General features: G+C 38.8%; 1 protein-coding gene across 1 annotated transcript in view; it reads left to right on the plus strand.

Annotated features, from left to right (window-relative positions):
• C6 (complement C6) overlaps positions 1 to 12,335 on the plus strand; it is a 78,095-nt gene extending 65,760 nt beyond the window's left edge. Inside the window, exons 16-18 of the mRNA XM_006166969.3 lie at positions 1,601 to 1,691; positions 2,723 to 2,964; positions 11,782 to 12,335. Coding sequence (XP_006167031.1) covers positions 1,601 to 1,691; positions 2,723 to 2,964; positions 11,782 to 11,963 — 515 coding nt within the window. The 3' untranslated portion in view covers positions 11,964 to 12,335. The remainder of the gene's footprint in view (positions 1 to 1,600; positions 1,692 to 2,722; positions 2,965 to 11,781) is intronic.
• The last annotated feature ends 1,455 nt before the right edge of the window (positions 12,336 to 13,790 follow it).

The raw sequence follows: 13,790 nt of genomic DNA on the forward strand, positions 1-13,790 counted from the left end.
ACAGAAGAAAAAAGAGGCAAATTTTGCATAATTGTCATCATTAATATCCATACTGCTAAATCTAATGGATTTTTTTTAACCTCCCAACAACCTTCAACAGTGTTGATCTTTAGTAACTGTTGGTTTTTTTGGTTTTGTTTTTTCTTGAAGAGGGGAAGCTTTAAAGATACAATGTCTTTTGTTTAGCTCCTAACTCTCTGCCTGGTATCCTGTTTTTAGCAGGCTCTAATCTGTGCTTAGACATGAGATGTTGAAGTTCTTCAAAGTAGATCTGCCTCCTAACCTCATGCTACACTCTCCTGCTGGAGAATCACACTCTTATTCACATCCATAGCTTCAATGATTCTCCCAAAGACTACTAACAAATTAAAATCTTTAAGACAGATTTATCTACTGAGCTTTAGATAAAACTATCCAAATTTCTATATATCTATTTGTTTAGATGTCTTATAGATACCATAAATTCAATATGTGCATGGACAAACTCTTGAATTATTACTCTCCTGTCCTAAAACTAAATGTCTTGTAATATTTTCTACTCTAGGTAAATTGCCAATGTCTAACTTCTCAGGCAAACCTAGAACTAAGAATCATACTTGACAGTTCTTATAACTTACCTGTAACATGCCATATGTATTCTACTTGCTGAATATCTCAGGTTTATCCACTTCTACCTCCGACACCTTGTTCTAAATTTCCATTGCCTTTCTTGAGCCACTGTAATGGCATCATGAATTGTCTACCCATAGCCTTCCTGACCACCATGCCTTTCTAAATTGACTGACACAAAAGCCAGAATTCCCTTCTTTTTTTCAAAATTCAGACCTAATTTTGTCACATTACTCCTGCTAAAGACCCATCAAAGACTTTCCACTGCTTTTAAAATGAAAACGAAAATCCTTCAAGGACTCCATTAGCCCCTTCATAGCCTATCACATATGTACCTCTTTGGCCACATCTTCCAAACTCTCGTTTCTATTTATTTCAAACACACTGACCTACTTTCAGTTCCAGGAAAGTCCCATGCTGTCTCCGTTTTGAACATTTTCGTACTTGATGGCCTTTGTTTTGAACGATTTTCCTTTCTTTCACTCATTACCATTCCTAACCTTTCTAGTGACATCAGTTTTCTTCATTATATGCTTTCTCTTTAATAGCAGTAATGCAGCAACTATTCTATTGGCATTAGTGTGTTTGATAAAATTCTGTCTGTCCCCACAAGTTTATTAACTCCATAAGCACAGGACCTGGGTCAGATCTGTCTTAATTCACTATCCTCAGAACCTAATAGAGAACTAGGAATATCAAAAGTGCTCCATAAACATTTGAGAAACAAATGAACAAAATTTTCCCAGTTCCATTTTTTTTAGTTCTGTGAACTTAATAGCAATATTAGGTTGGGAAATGACAGCTCATTTGGAGCTGAAGAGGACCTTTCAGAAGGAATATCTCTCGACAACATATTTGGAGTAGCCAAAATGGATGCTATAACTCCAGGAAATAAATGAGAATCCTTCACACACTTTTTCTCCTGAATTCAGACTTGTCACTTGGAATCCATGCTGTGCACTGTCTTTTTCTCCCTTTTCTTTTGTTTCAGATACTCTGTTAGAATTAAAGGGCCATTGTCAGCTAGGACAAAAACAATCAGGATCCGAATGTGTTTGTATGTCTCCAGAAGAAGATTGTAGGTAAGAAATCATTTAAGGCCTATGTTTGGAAACAGTAAAAAAAAAAAAAAAAAAAAAAAGATAACCAGCTTGATGGAAAAGCTGATTTTCTTGAAGCACAACATGAAACATATTACTTTTTCATATAACTCATATCCCTGTGCTCTGTTGAATTCCTCCTTCCTCAGTGGGTAGTAAGCTTTCTTAATTATCTGAAAGCCTAGTTCTGTAAGTTTCCATAGTTTTCATCTGTTAAAGCAGTCCGATTTTATTATGAAGACTTAATTCCTATCCACCTACAAACTCAAACTCAATTATATCAAAGACTTCCTTTTCCCCAATAAGTATAGGGGAGGTGGTGAAGTTGTAACTCTAAATAGTTTGCAATACTTCTTACCTCTAACAGGACTAGGCCATCTACCCAGAGAGAGTAAGCATACCCAGGGTATGACTTAAAAGCTCATGTTCTGAATCACAATGCAAACACACTTGAAAAGCTACATAATAATATAAGATTCTATATGGCAGGTCAGCATTAATTACAGTGTTTTAGAGTCAAGTGGAGTTAAGGTCAACCATGGGCTAGGTTGATCATGCAAGCATCAACAAATAGGCAAAAACTGAGTGGATGCAGGCAGAGAGAAGAAACAATGAACGCTGACTGATGGAGGTGCAGAGAACAGCAAAGGATGAATAAGCATAGTTTAAAAAAGGACTAGTACAACAGTCAGATGAGAAAGAGAAATTTAGAAGAATGAGAAAAATAGTACTAGAAAGCTGAGGGGAAGATCTTGCTTACCAGAATTTAAGAATTCAGATTTTAATTTGAAGGCAATTGGGAATAATACCAAGGTTAAGATAAAATTTCGGCAAGATGAATCCCAGGAAGCATGTAAGATGAAATGAGAAACTGACAGTGAGAACATTGGAAAGAAAAAAAGGCAGAAAAAAGAAAACTGGGTATCAGCTTAGCATATTAAATTGCTTGGTTACATGTTATTTCTTTTGTTCTGATCTCACTATATAAATGTTCACTTTCCTTTCGTGGGCAGCCAATATTCAGAAGATCTCTGTGTGTTTGATACAAACTCCAACGATTACTTTACTTCATCCGCTTGTAAGCTCTTGGCTGAGAATTGCTTAAATAATCAGCAACTCCATTTTCTACATGTTGGTTCCTGCCAAGATGGTCCACAGTTAGAATGGGGTCTTGAAAGGACAAAACTTTCATCCAACAGCACAAAGAAAGAATCCTGTGGCTACGATACCTGCTACGACTGGGAGAAATGTTCAGGTAAGCTCCACAGATCACTGCACACCAGACACACGCTCAGCAGTCGTCATCTCATTTGCATTTATGCATCATCGTTCTTAAAAATAACCTTTCCTGGGACCAGCAGATGGTGTAATGGGTACATCGCTGGACTCCCACGTAGTCGAGTCCTGGACCTGGTGACTTAATACTCATGCCAGGCAAATGAGCATGCATGCCCAAAATCTCGAGAGGAGAATGGAGGAGAAGAGACTGCGGCATGACCATCATCCCCGGGGGGTGATTTCTTGTTTACTGTCTCTGTCTCTCTGCCGAGCACACACACCCTATAGCAAAATTCTTCCTTAAAAAAAATTTTTTGGAGGAACCAGCAGTTAGCATAATGGCTATGTCCCTGAACTCCCACGTAGGCGAACACGGTTCGCGTCCTGCACCCGGTGGCTTAAAACTCACACCGGGCACATGTGCGTGTGTGCCCAAGATCCCGAGAGGAGAATGGAGAAGGGATTGCGGCATGACCATTCTCCCTGGGGGGTGATTTCTCGCTTTCTGTCTCTATGTCTCTCTCTGTCTGTCTGGCGAGCGCACGCGCCCTATAGCGAAACCTCTCAAAAAAAAAAGTAAAAAACAATTTTTTAAATATTTTTTTCCTTAATCAAGAATCATTCATTTTCATTGTAAAAAAAATTTATAAAAGGATTTAAACAGAAATGAAAAACATAACATCCACAATTAGATCTACTTTAATCATTTTGGTGTTGATCCTTACAGACTCTTTTCTATGCATCTGTAATCAATATACTCTTCAGTCATAGTAAGAACACCCGTCCTGATCTCATGCCTCCCCTCCCCCAGCCTTGTATTGCCTTTATCAGAAGTGTCTAAGTTTTCTTCTGGTGATTGGGACCATTTGGAACCAACAGTGCTGCCGAGGTGGGACTGAGTTCCATGTGGGTACCATTGGTCAGAAGCTTCTTTCTTAATTTTTTTAAAGTTGTCTTCCAGTGCCTGGGATGACCCAAGGCTGGCAGTGTTATTCATGACTGCCCCATCAGGTGGAGTCCAACATGTACCCAGGTGTTCTTTCTCCCCTGTAGAACACTCTTCAACTTTTTACTTTTTCTCTTCCTCACCATGGGAGTCAATTAGATGCTCTAGGGAGCTATTGGACTCACATCTTGGATCTCTGTCCCAGACCTAAGTCCCTTGTTGCCAGAAATCAGCCTGATGATCAGAATGCCCCACTGGCCAGCAGGGTTTTCTTTCTCAAGATGGCTTGGGATTAAAGTGTCAGTTTGGTGCTGCTGATTCTCAACTTTCTAATGACCTCTAATCATTTATATAGACATACACCCCATAAAAAAATCTTTGCCCTGGGGCCTCATATATCTCAGTATGGCCCTACATATAATGTACATTTTTTAAAAAATAAGATTATACTCTGCATGTTACTTATGTACTGGTGTTTTTCACTTGACGTATCATGAAGTTATTTCCATGGCATCCTATATTATTTAGCAACATAAATTTTTAATGTTTGTAAAAGTCTATATGCATATTCTGTGGTTTATTTAACCAAATTCTGGTTAGTTGTCTAAATTTTTCCCATATTTTGGTATTGTAAATAGTGTTGGAATAGGTAAAACCATCAAGGATAAATCTGTGACCTAAGATTTTCTTAGGATCTATCTTAGAAAGTGAAATGTCTGGGTAAACAGTATTTTTAAAACTAAAACTTTGCTGATACAATGTACCAACTTATCAGCCAACTAAATGTGGCTGTTGCCTTCTTCTCTGAACAAAATGAGAAGCAGAGGCTAGAGGAGAAGGGAGTTTATTTCTGTAACTAGTTACAGGGAGACAGCAAATACTGCCAAACGAATTCAAAAAGCTCAGCATATGTTCAGTTTTTATACATACAAGATAGAACCACATCTAAATCATTCCTCACACCAATCAAAGTCAATTGCTTTCCTCTGGGCAATTATCTTGATTCCTGTTTTTCTTCAAATACCCATTGCTGGTTTCTCATCTGACCATTCCTCAAACAGATCTCCCTATAACGCAGCACTCGGTAGGATTGTTGTCATTAGAGGCCTTTCTTAATTTCCAAATGGCTACAGTCCTGCTAAACCTCAAGCTGCCCTGCTTTAAATTTGCTTTCCAGAAATAGTTTTTCTGGGATCAGCAATTAGCGTAATGGCTATGTCGCTGGGCTCCCATGTAGTCCACCACAGTTCAAATCCAGGTCCAGTGACTTAAACTCATACTAGGCACATGTGCATGCATGCCCAAGATTCTGAGAGGAGAAGGGATTGTGGTGTGGCCATCCCCCCTGGGAGGTGATTTCTTGCCTGGTAGGTGATTTCTCACTTTCCGTCTTTCTGGCAACCACATGCACCCTATAGCAAAAAAATAAATAAATAAAGGAAAGAAAGAAAGAAATGGTTTTATTCTAGTGTATAGCATATGTTAGACTGACCCTACATTCTCAAACCCTGGACTTATTACTCCTGTATATCACTGCCCACTTTCATGCTTAAGAAGTGGCATTAGACTCACTTCATAAGTAGATTGTTTATTGACATTACATTTATGGAAGCAGGAACTTCAGATCAGTACATTTGCTCTAAGATGAAGTTACCCTGAAACTTCCCAACAAAGCTTGGTATCATATACAAAGATGGGCTGGAGATTAGGATTTCACAAGACCCAGGCAGCTAGATTGCCCCTCGTGACACATTTTCAAAAGAGTATCCTAAATCAGGATAAAAAGTATGCATTAGAAACTTGTTGAACTGTTCTATACAACTTTTTCCAAAATCACCTTGCTTTCACAAAAAGAGACAAGAGCATGCAGGTTCCCTTGGCTCCTCTTTCGCTTTCTGGTGCAGGGTTCTTTATCTCAGTCCTGAAAAGAGAAGAGAACTTATTTCCCAACTCCAGGTCCTTCCTAATCAACTTAAAGTTGACTCTCAAGATTCAGTTTATTCCAGCAGTCACAAGATTGAACAGTGACAGAAAGCAGACCTGGGTGTCACAATGTTTATTTCTGTAACTAGTTACAGGGAGACAGCAAATACTGCCAAACGAATTCAAAAAGCTCAGCATATGTTCAGTTTTTATACATACAAGATAGAACCACATCTAAATCATTCCTCACACCAATCAAAGTCAATTGCTTTCCTCTGGGCAATTATCTTGATTCCTGTTTTTCTTCAAATACCCATTGCTGGTTTCTCATCTGACCATTCCTCAAACAGATCTCCCTATAACGCAGCACTCGGTAGGATTGTTGTCATTAGAGGCCTTTCTTAATTTCCAAATGGCTACAGTCCTGCTAAACCTCAAGCTGCCCTGCTTTAAATTTGCTTTCCAGAAATAGTTTTTCTGGGATCAGCAATTAGCGTAATGGCTATGTCGCTGGGCTCCCATGTAGTCCACCACAGTTCAAATCCAGGTCCAGTGACTTAAACTCATACTAGGCACATGTGCATGCATGCCCAAGATTCTGAGAGGAGAAGGGATTGTGGTGTGGCCATCCCCCCTGGGAGGTGATTTCTTGCCTGGTAGGTGATTTCTCACTTTCCGTCTTTCTGGCAACCACATGCACCCTATAGCAAAAAAATAAATAAATAAAGGAAAGAAAGAAAGAAATGGTTTTATTCTAGTGTATAGCATATGTTAGACTGACCCTACATTCTCAAACCCTGGACTTATTACTCCTGTATATCACTGCCCACTTTCATGCTTAAGAAGTGGCATTAGACTCACTTCATAAGTAGATTGTTTATTGACATTACATTTATGGAAGCAGGAACTTCAGATCAGTACATTTGCTCTAAGATGAAGTTACCCTGAAACTTCCCAACAAAGCTTGGTATCATATACAAAGATGGGCTGGAGATTAGGATTTCACAAGACCCAGGCAGCTAGATTGCCCCTCGTGACACATTTTCAAAAGAGTATCCTAAATCAGGATAAAAAGTATGCATTAGAAACTTGTTGAACTGTTCTATACAACTTTTTCCAAAATCACCTTGCTTTCACAAAAAGAGACAAGAGCATGCAGGTTCCCTTGGCTCCTCTTTCGCTTTCTGGTGCAGGGTTCTTTATCTCAGTCCTGAAAAGAGAAGAGAACTTATTTCCCAACTCCAGGTCCTTCCTAATCAACTTAAAGTTGACTCTCAAGATTCAGTTTATTCCAGCAGTCACAAGATTGAACAGTGACAGAAAGCAGACCTGGGTGTCACAATGAGCCAGTCAAGTGGTGGCCAATACACCACATGCACCCTATAGCAAAAAAATAAATAAATAAAGGAAAGAAAGAAAGAAATGGTTTTATTCTAGTGTATAGCATATGTTAGACTGACCCTACATTCTCAAACCCTGGACTTATTACTCCTGTATATCACTGCCCACTTTCATGCTTAAGAAGTGGCATTAGACTCACTTCATAAGTAGATTGTTTATTGACATTACATTTATGGAAGCAGGAACTTCAGATCAGTACATTTGCTCTAAGATGAAGTTACCCTGAAACTTCCCAACAAAGCTTGGTATCATATACAAAGATGGGCTGGAGATTAGGATTTCACAAGACCCAGGCAGCTAGATTGCCCCTCGTGACACATTTTCAAAAGAGTATCCTAAATCAGGATAAAAAGTATGCATTAGAAACTTGTTGAACTGTTCTATACAACTTTTTCCAAAATCACCTTGCTTTCACAAAAAGAGACAAGAGCATGCAGGTTCCCTTGGCTCCTCTTTCGCTTTCTGGTGCAGGGTTCTTTATCTCAGTCCTGAAAAGAGAAGAGAACTTATTTCCCAACTCCAGGTCCTTCCTAATCAACTTAAAGTTGACTCTCAAGATTCAGTTTATTCCAGCAGTCACAAGATTGAACAGTGACAGAAAGCAGACCTGGGTGTCACAATGAGCCAGTCAAGTGGTGGCCAATACCTGGCGCTCCTAACCTTTGCCCCATATCTGAACAAGGCAATCCCACATAGGGGAAGCACGCCAAGGCCTGATCCATACATTGCACAATTCTCATCATCTTCAATCATCTTGGAGAAAAAAAATTCTACTCTTTTTTTTTTTTTTTTGGTGGGGGGGGGAAGATTGGAGGAATAGTATTATCCAACTGACATTGTGCTCAGAAACAAAAAGAGCTGAAAGTGTTATATGATAGCATTTTATATTATAATCCTTTTTCTTTGATCAATCTAGTATAAGTAGCTAATTGTCAAAAATAACTACAGAAAATTAAGTGAATTTGGACAGCAGGGAGGATGAAAAATGGTCACTGCCTGAACTACTGTAGGTAGATGAGGTATTAGGGACTGCAGTTAGAGGCTTTCATTCCTCCTTATTTAGCATGGAGTAAAGGTCTTCATGGAACTCTTCTACTGCAACATTTTTTTTTTTTTTGCTATTTTCCACAAAGTACTTTTTTTGAAATCTAAGTAAAAAATAATAAGTAGCTTACAATTTCATCAAAATATCTGTCATTCCTATTACCCCCTTTGCTATATATATATATATATATATATATATATATATATATATAGTACCTAAATCAGGTAGGTACTAATCAGCAGGATGTCTAGGGGTAATCAAACTAACACATGTCTTAACAAGAGACTTATTTAAGTAATTTCAAATATGTTTTTGGTCCTACACACAATCAGAAAACTCAAAGCATTTTTTTCCCTAGAGAAGATCTGCCTCTGCCAGCCTTCTTCAATTGGTGAGAAAAAAAATTGATGTCACAAAGAATCCTGTTAAGAGTAGTACCAGAGAGTAGCGTCTATGTACAAACTGTGGCATTAATTAAGAAAGAGAAAGCTAAACGTGTATTTTATACCCAACTCACCCATGGCAAGTTGGGATTGTGGTAAATTTTGACTTATATTGCATGCCTTGATTAAGCTTTGTTTTTCAGTACATTGTCTCTTTGCTACTGTTTTCTCTCTGTAAATAAAATGAAAAAGAAAAGGTTTAAAATAGAATACAAGGTAACATAAAGTTCGCTTTTCAAAAATAAGAACAGGAATGGCTTCCCCAAGGAGCCTGTTTTTATGGATATTAAATATTTTGTCTGAACTTCAAAAATACCTACCATCAACCAGAAGGAAAGGTTGTTTACTCAGCAAAGAACCATTTAGCATCTAACATGTGGAAGTCACTGCGTAAGGCTTGGCAAGGAGTCTGATAAAGGATCCTTTGTACTCAAAGTGCTCATAGTGGTTAGAAGTGTTACACTACACAGTAATTTCATGAATCACTTTAATGCAAGGCAGTATATGATAAGAGCCGTAAGAGCTGTAAATTCTGGCCTGGAAGTGTTTCATGAACATAGAAGCTGTAGAACTGTGTGTTGAAGGATGCATTAGTGGAGATGGGGAAATGGCCTTTGATACTATAGTGGTCTAGAAATGATCAGGCTAAGAGCATTTAAGCCATAATCATACTAAATGGTGACCATGGCCATTCAAAAGTCTAGGGAACTTATTTCTCACCAGAGGAGGAACAGTGCCCAGCCCTTCACTAATCCACATTTCTTGCAACAATGGACAAGACTTTCCACAACCACAATCCTTCTGGAGCTGGTTGACAAAGGGTTTTGAAAGAAACTTCTTGCTTTTTAATGTCACACTTCCTATAAGATGCCTATGCATAGGTTGCATATGAGAATCTCCTCATTGCCATTCCCCTATTTTCTGCCATGAATGGAGACTGGGAAAGTCCTGTTCTCTGCCTGTGAGAAGCTACTCAGTGACATCATCACTCAGACTAAGATATTTTGACAACATGAGCCATCCCAGTTCCATCAAATACATTTATTTTTGTCTATTTATAGCTGCACTTAAACTTCATAATTCCAAATCAATTTATTTCACAGAATTAATTGAGCACCTTGTTAAGACTAAGTACGATATATGGATGGATGAGCCACAGTTACTTCTCTCAAACAAATCACTTACAATTGTGTTGGGGGAAAATACACATGAAAACCTAATCAACAAGAAAGTGGAAAATGTCAGTTTACTGACAATTTATACCATTAGGCCTTAGTTAAAGAAAAGATCACAGTGAGGGTAGGTGTGACATGTTTCTTGAGGAGGTAAGACATAGAAGCTGGACATGTAGGGAGTTAGGAAACACTACTTCAGTCTGGGGGGAAAAAAGCAACTAGCATGGAAGTAAAACTGGAACGACCTTTGGAGTCTCGGGAAAACAAGAAGGGTTAATCCACTTGGAATGGAGAAAGCAGAAATGATAATATTGTATATGAAAGTTGAGGCCAACTGTGGAGAACTTCAAAAACTCTGATTAAAACAGTACACATATAAATATGCCTAGATATCCCTTTACACAAAATTGATTTAACACGTGGGGTCTTTGAAAAGTTCAAGGAAAATGCATGTTATAAAAAATCTATGTATGGATTTCAAAATAAACTCATACTAAAATTCCTTTTTCCCACAAACTTTTTGAAGTCCTCTGTAAATTTATCCTTAAATGATTGTTTTAAAGCTATCTCATGAACACTTCATTTATATAAATTAGTAAGTAACAGTGATTCCAAAATCAGGCCTATACAAGAATGACCCAGTTTAAATTCTTATTAAAAATACAGATCCCCAAGACCAGCAGTTGGCATAATGGCTATGTCACTGGACTCTCATGTGGTCGACCGCAGTTCGAGTTCTGGACCCGGTGGCTTAAACTCATTCCAGGCACATGTGCGTGCATGCCGAAGATCCCAAGAGGAGAATGGAGGAGAAGGGATTGCTGCATGACCATCCCCCCCAGGGAGAGGCGGGGGGAGGTGGTTTCTTGCTTTCTGTCTCTCTGTCTTTCTGGCAAGTGCACATGCCCTATAACAAAAACTTATACAAAAAAAAAAAATTACAAATTCCCCAGGTGTAACCCAGAAATATTCTAGAAAGAAACAAATATTGTGTAGAGTTAATGAACTCAGGCCTGTAGGATATTTATAATTGAAAACCTGCCTCCACCATTTACTAATTGTACGACCATGGACAAATTGTTTAAACTTTCTGAGGTCAGTTTTCTAGACTGTATATTTTTTTAAGAGTTTTTTTGCTATAGAGCTCATGCATTCACTGGAGAGACTGACAGAAAGTGAGAAATCACCCCTCAGGGGGAATGCCTGTGTCACAATCCCTTCTCCTCCATTCTACTTTTGGAATTTGGGGACACACATATGCAATCCCTACGTGAATTTCTAGCCTCAAACCACGGGACTCAAACCATGGGCAGCCCTGTTGGAGTCCATTGACATAACCATTATGTCATCTGCTGGTCCCATAGACTAGAATTAGTGTGGTAGCATAGTTCATGTATCTGTTTTGAGGATTCAGTTAAATAAGGCATATAAATATCCTGACATACTGTGTGGTTTCGCAGTACATGATCGATAAATAATAACTATAACATACTTAGTACTAATGATTCAAAACCAGAAAGAACAGACTGAAGACATTGTGGAAATAAATTGACAGGACTAGTAACAGATTGGACATGGGTGATGAGCCAGTGGAATGTACCAGAGATGTCTCAAATTTTGATCAGATATGGGCCTTGAGACAGGGTCAGAGATAGCACAAATTACGGTTCATGTTGATTCATTCGTTCACTTTGCTCCCTTACATCTAAGTCTTTCCGTTCAACCATAGCTGGGTCTTATGGTCATCCTATTTATTTAAGCTTGTTCATTGCCATGAAGGAGCTTGCCACGTTGGGGGAAGAGTTAAATAAAACCAAAACCTGTAATACTGTAGTGAGTCTCACTCTCTCTCTCATTGCAGCCTCTTCTTCCAAATGTATCTGCCTATTGCCCTCCCAGTGCCCCAAAGGTGGGAACCAGCTGTACTGTGTCACAATAGGATCATCAGCAAGTAAGAAAACGGTGAACATCTGTGAAGTGGGAGCTATAAAATGTGCGAAGAGGAACGTGGAAATACTGCATGCTGGGAGGTGTTTGGCCTAGCACAATTACTGACAGATTTACTAACCAAAAAGTCATCTCCACAAAGGGGCATTCTTGTATGAGCATCAAACTGGCATGCCCAGAACTATTGACAGAATGTTTCGTGCTAGTTTGATACCATGCTTTTCCCTGACACTTCTAGTGTTCCCGATCCAGTTTTAGTCCTTGAGACCTTATAGCATACTCCCAGGAAATAATTTCCACCTCAAACTAGCAAATTCTCCTGCTTTTATTACATAAAAATAATGGACCTTCTGGGGACCTTATGCAACCTATGGTATTGAACATCCTCACAATCACAAATAAGAACAAAAACTGTAGTTTTCTTTAATGAATCAATAAACATAGACAAAATAGAACCTATGAAACACATTAATTTTTAGAATTGTTTGTTTAACCTTTTTTATTATTTTTTAAAATTTGATCAGAGAGAGGGAAAGTGAAAAAGACAGCCACCAGGTACGAGACCCAGACCACGGTCAACCATGTGAGAGTCTGGCGCCTTAACCACCATGCCACCTGCCAGCCCCTAAAGCAACATTCTTGAAACTCAAGCTTTATGCATACGTTCAACAAATAATTTCTGAATACCTACAATGTGCGACATGCTGTTCAAGCTCCAGGGAAATCAGCAGTGAATAAATAGACAAAAATCTTGACTTTATGAGGGTCACATTTCTGCCGAGTAGCACACAATAATAAAGCAAGCATGCAAAGTACGCTTGATGGTTATGGTTGCTTTAGAGAAAATAAATCAGGGAAGGGCAAGTCCCATCCTTAAGTCTCATTTTATGCAATGACATACCTGGTAGTAATAAACACCACTGTCTTAGAGGTGATTGGACGCAAGTGGAAATTATCTTGCTTAAAGTAGTTAAGAATAAACTTCTGGAATTCCATTCTCTGAGAAAGGATTTAACAGATTCTCTTTACCTCGGCTAAAGTACATCGCAAAAGCTTTAAGCTCAAGCATGTCATGGATGGAAAACTGTCTTAAAATTTTGAAGGAATAATTTCTGAAGTTATATCTTTTTATGACTCCATGCAAAGTAGTTAGCTATTTCTTAAAGAGGCTAAAGTGTCATCTTGGATGGGAAAAGAAAAGCATCTTTAGAACAACGTTCCCGCATGTTAGGGTACATCAGAATCATCTAGAGGATGTGTAAAAACAGATGACCCAGGGCGCACCCCCAGTTCCTGATTCAGTAGACCCGGGTGGGGGCTGACAAGTCCTATTTCTAACAACTTTCCAGATGGTACTGATGATGATCATCAGTGGATCACATTTTGCGAACACCTAGCATAGAGATGGTGCATAGAGACCTAGCAAAGCCTGGTCTCAAAACCTTAGCCAGCCAAACTCATAGCAGGTGAGTGGAATCGAACTCTCTTCCTCCAAAACTCACTGGGATTCCCACCTCAAGGAAGAAGGCCATGGGCCATAGTCACCTGCCATCACCTTCTTTCTAGATCTTATACATTAAATATGGATTCTTCATCTCATTAATCAGAAGATATTGGCAAAATCTAAAATATCTAATATCAAAGAAGAAGAATGAGGAAAAAATAATCTAGAAACAGAAAACATTTTGTTGGTGTAACAGAAATGGAGTGGGACTTTTTCTTCACCCAGGAGTCAGTTACCCATCTTGTTCCCAGTTGTACTACCCATACCTTCTCACTATGCAGTGATACAGGTCATTCTTATAAGCATTCTGCCTTCAGTTCTCTCTAGACAACAAATGGTTTTAGCTCACTTATGGGGTACCTACCTGACCTGGCATGGATCAGCACCATGGATCTCCTCTAGAAACCTCCTAACTAATG

The sequence above is a fragment of the Tupaia chinensis genome, unplaced genomic scaffold (assembly GCF_000334495.1).
Source record: "Tupaia chinensis unplaced genomic scaffold, TupChi_1.0 Scaffold144378_1, whole genome shotgun sequence".
Lineage (NCBI taxonomy): Eukaryota > Metazoa > Chordata > Mammalia > Scandentia > Tupaiidae > Tupaia > Tupaia belangeri.